Below are 9,027 nucleotides of genomic sequence, written 5' to 3' on the forward strand. Positions count from 1 at the left end.
CTCGCTCCGCAGCATCAATAAGACACACGTACCTTTTTAGCAGATCTTCGGTTGAAACATTTTTCTCTCATATTTTCGCTGATGCAGATTGTTGATGGAAATAAATCGCTCTGCAGTGAAAGGACACATAAGCCATGCTAGACCTGTTGAAGTCTGAGTTAAAGTCTTTAATAAGTGAGCAGCCACTTATCCTTTTCAATTTCAGTATCTTGTCTGATTTCTTTTTGTTGATTTAGTTTGGTATGTTTTGACATACTTGTTGTTGCTGTATGATGGTGTTTCTTCCTCTTTGATTGGTTTGGTTCTTTATATGTTTTGTCTTCTTTTTTTTTTGGTCCGGGGTGGGGGTGGTGTTATGTTTTGTTTTCTTTTTTCGCTTAACTGCACAATATTCCACCTATTATTTATTATTACTGTTATTGGGTATTCATATAGAGCACATATCCATGGAAACATTGCTTGCTCAAGGCACTGGTATTTGTTTCCCTCGATCTTTGGATGTTCGTCTCAGCGTCACATCGTATTATGAATCTCAACTCCCTCTTGCTGCCACTTGGTGCCACTTGGTGCACCGAGTTTATTGTGGCTCTCTTATCCTAACGAGGTACCCATTTCACAGTTGGGTGGCCTGGGACACATAGTCATAGTACTTTGTCCAAGTTTACTGCACGTTGTTGTACTCGCAACTAGGTGTATGCACGTATTCATGTGGCCACCATCTGGTCATATGCCATCGGATTCGTGGGTTCTTTTAAGTGCACAGGGTTGTGTACTGCACACTAGGGGTTGTGACAACAGTGAAAGCGTCTGCACACAAAGGTGACTTCAAGGTTTTTAGACCTGGTCACAAGTGGGCTCGTTCCCGACACCTCAACCTCGATGGACCACTAGCCTGGCGCTTTAGCCAGCTCTCCCAACGCGCCTCATGTTCCAGTCTAGTCTGTAGGTTACTGAATTTGGGCAAGACAATCCTGTGGTCAAAATTATGAGCATATATCTACGCAATTGGGATAAGTAAAATGTCGGGTAATTAGTAGTCTTTTGATTTGAAAAAAATTGTAAACCGTTTTGGGTCTATACAATTCCATGAAAGTTTAGCACTTACATCTGTTAGGCTTCAAAATGCGTTTGAATTACCGGACAAGGCTGAAACGCCAAGTTGGCCTCTTCCGGGGAAAGGAAGAGACTGATTCCAATATACTGTATATATAAACGAGTACTGTATTACACTGCTTTGTTGCGTTCATGAAAATGGAGAACAAATCACAAGATGTCATCTAACCCATAGCTTTCCGCATTAAGTGTGTCTTTAAAGTGACTGTACGCCTTGTAGTACAGATCTTCAGAACTGTTTACCGGCAATGCACACAAGCAAAAATGAGATTCATTGTCACAATCGTTCACCCAAACAAAAAGATATTGACGACGGCACGAAATCAACTTTAATGTGTCGACCAACTGGACAAGAAGAAAACCTCTGTTGCATGACTTAGGAGCTTGGAGTCAGGTCGTAGACGGCGTGTCTAAAACACTCAGCGACGCCGCGGATGTCGTGGTATTTGGTACGGAGCTCGCTGATGCTTCCCTTGCTCTCGCCGGTGTGAGATTTGATCTGCTGGTAGATTTTGTCCTGAAAAAGCAAAAGCATCTTCATCATAACCATCATCATCACAACGACCATCATCATCATCATCATCATCATCAGTAACTTGAAAATCATAGATGACAATTATCATCAGTTTAGCTAAATAGCCCAAAACATTCCTTATTCTTCTTGCAATGATACAAACATTCTAGAGATATTTTAAAAAGATCTTTAAGTGATTCGCTGATTATTAAATTTAGCCCCTAATCATCCAGATTGTTTAATCATCTGAATTCCGGGTTCTTTTCTCCATAATGCTATGTGTGAAGACCTATTCCAGCTTGAATATTGCTAAAAAGGCGTAACATCTAACTCACTTACGTTATAGGTTTAATACATACCTTTATTGTTTGCTAATAGCCTGCTGCTCTCCTCACGACTGTTATATCCATAAGTTATTTGTATTTCAGAGCGCTATTCAGATGAACAATATGATGCCTGTGCATCAATGCTATTGCTCTTTTGGAAATAGATATGTTTAAACAAAATTAATGCATACCTCGAATGTTTCTCTGCTGTCCTTGCTATCCAACTGCTTCTCAATACTATCGTCAACGGGCACCAGATAGCAGGCGTTAGAGTTCCTCACCAACAGAACGTCCTGATAGAAACAGACCTCTTGGTACAATGTCAGAACGTCTTCATGACACCGACGTAATATAAAAGAAGAAAACACTCAAGCCTGATTCACCCGTGAATGTCAGGGTTAGAATTGGTGTTCAGAAAACCAAGAGGCAACTAACGGGATGGGTTGATCAGACTTGATGACTTTAAATTTATTGGCACATGCCATCGTATCCCAGTTGCACAGCTCAATATTCATGATGTTGAAACTGGGTTGTATGGTCCTGACTCGATCATTAACAGACCGCCGCCATGTAGTCGGACTAATGCTGCGTATGACGTTACACAAAACACAAAGGCTTACGTTAGCAATCAAGTGAGATTCTTCCTCAGCATCCTGAACAGCCAAGACTAACAGATATAGCTCTTAGGAGCAGAGCCATGGGTGACACAGCAGAGCGATAAGGAAGCGAATAACTTCCCAAGTACAAACAACTAAAAATGCCACCTTCCAATGGTAACATTTGAACGAAAAACAAGCAGAAACCATTCTTGGTTCAAGTACTGCAATACAGTTTTGACCTTTTACAGAAAATTCCTTAAATTTCGTATCTGCATTTTTTATCAGGATCTTTGTCGTATCATCTAACGAGCAACCTCCGGAAAAATATGTTCCCGGAGGTTGAAGAAGCTATTTTAGCTGATTGATATGGACTTCCTGTCAACGTTCTTAAAAGCGTATGACGGTGTACGGACAATTCCATATCAGGACAATTCCCCACATGACATTTCCACACCTGTTTTGTAACTAGGACGACAATTTTCCAATCATCGTAAAATTGTAGTACAATAGATGCAATGGGATCAATTAATCTGTGCATTATATGTATGCTCTTGTTAGAGTCAGACAGGCCTTGAGACACCAGGTCGAGAGACTGCGGCGGGCCTCGAGGCATCAGGTCGAGAAACTGCGGTGGGTCTCCAGACATCAAATCATGAGACACCAAGTCATGAGACACCAAGTCATGAGACATCAAGTCACGAGACTGGTGCGGGGCTTTAGACCTCAGGTTGAGAGACTGGTGAAGCCCCAAGCCTGGAGCCTAGGACTCGTACGCTTCATCTGATTACAGTCGCATACTTAAGTGACAGGGTGGTTTGCACCATTATCACTGTGTTACTGGAGGAATTACGGTAAGGGTCAAAAGTCCCTCGGGCACTGACACTGTACCTCTCGCACATCCCAAATTGTAACAGACATGTTCATGATGTCTGTGCATATGAAACGCGCTTTCTTGCCAAAGCTAACCAGGTAGTTAAAACATGAAATACCAACAACGCTTTCCAAAGTCATGAAGTCTCTCTTCAGTTTAGTATGTGTGGCCGATTTTCATTAATGAGAAAACATCACCAACATACTCCTGTTAAAGATAAGTCGTGCCTAAGAAAGGATTCTAAGCACTACATCCACCAAATTAGCTGCACCTGAACCGAATGGCCGTCTCAGATGGCATGGTCGGAGAAACAACATGCTTTAAAGGCGTCAAGTACGAGGGTATACCATGATTAGGAACGCCTACAAAGGTGTGGGAGAACTGGTACGGCGACTACCTATCAGGTAAAGAGCGTGTTGGTCAGCAACACCAGTCTTTCAAAATTTCTACTTTCTATTCCTCATTTCAAGTGCCCTACCCCGCTGTCGAAATACCTTAGTTGTGCTTGCAACGCTTAATAAAGTAAATAACTAACTGTCAGATCACAAATTCTGAATTGGATTTCATTCCGAATAACCTTGGAGGCCTCAGGCTCAGTTTCGAGGAGTATATGTACACTAAACGCTACACTAGAAAAAACTCTTATCTCAGCTTGTGTTTGTTCATTATTTGTAATGGGTGTGGGAACTTGTCCTACTGGTTGTAAAACAGGTGTGCAGAAATTCAAGATGGGGGAAATCATGTGGGGAAGTATCCTAAAGGACGATTGTCCTGATGGGGAAATGTCCTATGTCTATTTTGACTGCCTGTGAAGATCAGGGTTGGAACTGGACTTCATGAACCCATGTTTCAGAATTGCTGACATGTCATGGTATTCAGAATTGGAATATTCCTGAATGTGACGTTAACAATACCTAAATAATACCGGTAATAAGATGTACATAAAACGTTGTGTAGCGGTTGCGAACACTCACTTTTTATTATGTCTGATGAAAGTAACACTTTAGCGTCTCAATGACTGCCATTCCATATCCACATTAGGTATTGCCCCATACTTACATGGGTCTTGTGGTACTCAAAGCTCCAACCATGAATTCTGTCACTGTTCCAGCCGAAGAAGTTGTTGATGATGTCCCCTGGTCTTAACTGGGCCTGGAAGAATGAGTTAGCGGGTTGTTTCATTAATGTCAACTGCTGCCGACACAACTTAGGAATGAAGAAAGTACTTTTTGAAAATTCTATTTTGCAACAACGAACTCAAAAATATTCCTCCCCGCCCCCAAAAGAATAGTGAGTGAGTGAGTGAGTTTAGTTTTACGCCGCATTCAGCAATATTTCAGCTATATGGCGGCAGGCTGTAAATAATCGAGTCCCAAAAGAGGAAAAAATTATCAGCTCCCCTCCGGGTGAAGTGTCCCACCCTTGTACAATGCCTTCTCCTAAGCGACAGAGCTAGTACTATTTTTTTGTCAACGATGACAAACTCACAGCAGCGAGAGCACAGAGCCCCAGGATGATAAAAGCCTTCATGATTAATTTCTTTTCGACGTCAATAACAGTTGAATGACCAGTACGTCTTAAATACATTTCAGAAAGGGATTGGCAGGTTTTATCTTTAGAGCAGATCGTGTTAAAAGAGTGTCGTTCGTCACGATCATGTTATCAGAATGACTTACATTTCTTGCAGAAGCGTGAGTCTTAGTCTATGGACAGGGTTCGTCGCTTCTATTTGTGAGCTGCCTATTTGTCTTAACCTCTAGTCTTATCTTTTGTGTGGCACCAAAGTAGTGTGACAGCTAACTAAACGTGAACCTGGGCCAGTGGTTGATGTCATGAGTCACGACCTATACCGTTAAGGTAATGAAGAAATCCAGTCATCTACGCCATCAACACGATTTAAACCGCACGGATGTCGTAGTATTTGGAGCGGATTTCGCTCAGACCGCCCTTGCTCTCGCCAGTGTGGGATTTGATTTGCTGGAGGATTTTGTCCTGGAAAAAAGCAAAAACACCATCATCACAATATCCATCACCATCTTCACCACTGACTTGAAAATCATAGATCACAATTATCATCAGCTTGATTACGTTATCAAAAAAATTTATTTAGTTATTCCCTGAAAACGTAACTGCTTTCATTTACCACAAACTTATTTCTTCATTACACAATGATCTTAAGATCTAAAGATCTTTCAGAAAGATTTCTAAGCGATTCGATGGACTGAATCTTCTTCGGTACATTATCAAAACTGATTAAATCCGTGGTTCGGTTAAATTCTGATTCGACTCCCCATGTTATTACGTGTGAAGTTTGTTCCTGTTTGAATATTGCTAAGACGGAGTAAAAGCGAACTCACTTACGTTTTATTTGCAATACATACCTCGAATGTTTCCCTGCTGTCCTTGCTATCCAACAGCTTCTCAATGTCATCAACATGCACCAGATAACAAGTGTTGGAGTTCCTCACCAGGAGTAGATCCTGACAAAAGCAAAACTCTTGGTACAATATCAGGATGTCTTCATCGCACCGACGTAATATATAACAAGAAAGGACTCAAGCCTGATCGATCCACACATGAATATCAGGGTTGGTCTGGTCTTCAGCAAAGCAAGCTTGACAAAAGAGGCGACTAACGGGTGGTCAGGCTTGATGACATGGTTGGCACTTGTCATCATATCCCAGTTCAATCCTTGTGATGCTGAGCCATGGATTGTGTCGCTCAGACTCGATCATTTACTGACATAAACTGCTGAGTTCGGCGTTACACAAAACACAAAGGCTTCAGCCAGAAATCAAGTGACATTCTTCCTCAGCATCCAGAACAGCCAAGATTAACAGATATCGCTCTTAGGAGCAGAGCCATAGGTGACACAGCAGAACAACAAGGAATCGATTAACTCCCCAAATAAAAAAAACCCCTCCCAGCTGCATTTCAATAGTAATATTTGAAAGCAAAAAACAATACTGTAATACAGTTTTGACCCTTCACAGAAAATTCCATAAATTTCAAATCCACATTTTTCATTTTTTCTATTTTGTAATCGAAATCTTTGCAAAATCTAGGATAAATGTTGCCAGTTTAAATCCACTACCGCAAAGTTCGAGGAAGCTGCTTTCCCACATCTCATTCGGACTGCCCATGAAGATCAGGTTTGGAACAGATCTTTAGCAGCTCATGTTTGCAAGACGCGACTACAGGGATCGGGTGGTCAGAATCGCTGACTTGGTGGACATGTCATAGTATTCAGAAATGGAACATTGCGTTAACAACACCCAAACCACACTGACTCTTATAGGATGAGCATTAAACGTTGTGTGGAGGTTGCGGACACTCACATTTAAGTCTTCTATATGTCATATCATCTCATACTCACATGGCTCTTGTGGTACTCAAAGCTCCAACCATGAATTCGGTCACTGTTCCAGCTGATGATGTTGTTGATGATGTCCACAGGTCTGATCTGGGCCTGGAAGACTGAGCGAGTTGGAATCAAACCTCTGTGTTTCATTCATGTCACATCTTGTCATTGATACATAGGAATAAATATTGAATTTTTTCAAGAAAATCTATTTTGCAACAACGAACCCAACATATTTTGGGTTTCCTACCCGCCACAAAAATGGAAGACGAAAAAGGAGGACAAATGATCATTTTCTCTCCAGGTGAGGTTTCCCACTTTTGTACAATGAATCCTCTTAAAGGTCACATGCAACGTAAAACACAACTTCTTCTTCAGATTCCGGTACCTTTCAGTATGCACTTGCCGAAACAAATCATCAAAAATGCTAATCTAACCTGTGAAGTTGATGAAAGAAAAGCCCGCGAAATCGGTGTTCAAACGTTTCACCAAATGTCCCCCAGCGCTGGGGAATTAACTGGTTTCAACAGCTGTGCTCCAGAGTATGAGGTCGTGAGCAGTAGTCTAATCATGGTTGTGTACACAAACAAGTAAATAATCTACTCGTTGCGCCTAAAAACCTTGTTGAATGCGGTAAGCAGTCTCTGTCACCGAGAAATTTCAGTGTCTGGTTTATTCACGCCTATATGTCTGCCTGTCTGTCTGCTAAAGACAACGTGCAGTACACAGCTTCAATCATTGACCACATGCAATTTGAACTGAACACCTATCAGACTATACGACATAAACAAAATAAATTGATTTATGGCTCGTACACCCGAGTCCCGTCGCTGCCACATTATGTAATTAGGCACGTGTGATACACATTACCTGTTTTTTAATGTCTGTGGGTTGCAAACAAACTACATCCATTTTTCCCGTATGACTGGATCTGACGGAAACTGGTGCAAACTCTTCTCAGTTTCAAGTCCTGCTTTGTACCTGAACAAATGACAGTTTCCAGCCACGCAGTAGTTTACCATCTCTACTGAGATGATTTTTGATTGGATCGAACGCAAATTCAAAGAACATGTATTTTCAGAACCTAACAACTCTATTATACATTCTTAATGGATAACAACTTCTTTAGTTTATATGAGTTTGTTTGACAACAGTACATGAATCCATACTGAAACGACACATCAAGCACAAAAGAAAGAAGTTGTTATCCACAAAGAATATTACTTTCGTGTGACTCGCCATACTTCTAAAATGCCCATCAAACAGATCATCTTTCTGTACACACAAAGAGCTCTCAGCCTATCAGCAAATGAACCAGCTAATCGGAAGCCATCGGAGTGCACATCCACCTGCTATGACTGGATTCGGTCTCCCTAGGGCTTCGTTTCGGGGGAAGTAAGCCCAAGCACAAGATGTTGCACTTTTGAATCGCAATTATACGCTTATAATTTTGTTTATTTGTGTTTTTGCAAGGAGCAATGTATATTATATGTCATGAATAAGTGATAAATGTGTTTTAATTATGTTCGATGTTTTGGTTGCATGTGACCTTCAAGTGGCAGAGCCAGTTCTCATTTTGTTGGCTTGTCGAAGAGAAACATTTTACTTATGGATTAACAAATTGGCATCCATTTCTTGTCAAGGATGAAAGACATCGTAGCAAGAGCACAGAGTCCCAGAATGATATAAATCCCCATGATTAAGATTTGTTGACGACAAGGACAGTTGAATGACCAATACGTTTTTAAATACGCCTTTTCAAGGGATTGGCAGGTTTTATCTTTAGAGCAGATCGTGTTAAAGGAGCGTCGTTTGTCACGATCATGCTATCAGAATGACTTCTTTTTTTTGTAGGAGCATGAGTCTCAGTTTATGGACAGGGTTCGTCGCTTCTGTTTGTGAGCTGCCTATTTGTCTTAACTTTTAGTGTGTGGCAATCCAGCAATATGGCAACTAACTACTGTGAACTTGTTACGTTGGTTGATGTCATGAGCAACATCTATAACGTTAAGGCGTGATGAAGTGCAGTGATCTACGTCATCCAAGGTCGCCTTTCAGGACCATAGGAACCAACAAACACACTCAAACTCATTGTACAATAAAACGGTGACGCATGGCCATTCTTTATAGGCATTAGGCACGTCGTTGGTGAGTTCTTGCCTGAAGCAACTCTATCTTGGCTCGCCAGAAGACCCAATCTCAGTCCCAGAGATCATGTTTGGGACATTATGGATCACGGGAGT

General features: G+C 41.3%; 2 protein-coding genes across 2 annotated transcripts; both read right to left on the reverse strand.

Annotated features, from left to right (window-relative positions):
• Positions 1-1,489: 1,489 nt before the first annotated feature.
• On the reverse strand, positions 1,490-4,953 carry LOC137268768 (uncharacterized). Its single transcript, XM_067803347.1, has 4 exons — positions 4,912-4,953; positions 4,483-4,575; positions 2,145-2,246; positions 1,490-1,630 (listed from the first exon to the last, which is right to left on the reverse strand). The coding sequence occupies exons 1-4, from the start codon at positions 4,951-4,953 to the stop codon at positions 1,490-1,492; spliced, it is 378 nt and encodes a 125-aa protein (XP_067659448.1).
• A 366-nt stretch (positions 4,954-5,319) lies between these two features.
• On the reverse strand, positions 5,320-8,481 carry LOC137268409 (uncharacterized). Its single transcript, XM_067802976.1, has 4 exons — positions 8,441-8,481; positions 6,800-6,893; positions 5,805-5,903; positions 5,320-5,415 (listed from the first exon to the last, which is right to left on the reverse strand). Exons 1-4 carry the CDS (start codon positions 8,479-8,481, stop codon positions 5,320-5,322), a joined length of 330 nt encoding a protein of 109 aa, XP_067659077.1.
• Positions 8,482-9,027: the final 546 nt, after the last annotated feature.

This window comes from Haliotis asinina, chromosome 16 (assembly GCF_037392515.1).
Source record: "Haliotis asinina isolate JCU_RB_2024 chromosome 16, JCU_Hal_asi_v2, whole genome shotgun sequence".
NCBI lineage: Eukaryota > Metazoa > Mollusca > Gastropoda > Lepetellida > Haliotidae > Haliotis > Haliotis asinina.

Coding starts and splice junctions, on each gene's coding strand:
- LOC137268768 (XM_067803347.1), bottom strand. CDS start 4,953: ATGAAGGCTTTTATCATCCTGGGGCTCTGTGCTCTCGCTGCT. Junction 2,247..4,482: donor TTGAGTACCACAAGACCCAT/GTAAGTATGGGG, acceptor TGTTTCTATCAG/GACGTTCTGTTGGTGAGGAA. Junction 1,631..2,144: donor ACAGCAGAGAAACATTCGAG/GTATGCATTAAT, acceptor TTGCTTTTTCAG/GACAAAATCTACCAGCAGAT.
- LOC137268409 (XM_067802976.1), bottom strand. CDS start 8,481: ATGGGGATTTATATCATTCTGGGACTCTGTGCTCTTGCTAC. Junction 6,894..8,440: donor GGACTCTGTGCTCTTGCTAC/GATGTCTTTCAT, acceptor CTCAGTCTTCCA/GGCCCAGATCAGACCTGTGG. Junction 5,904..6,799: donor TTGAGTACCACAAGAGCCAT/GTGAGTATGAGA, acceptor TGCTTTTGTCAG/GATCTACTCCTGGTGAGGAA.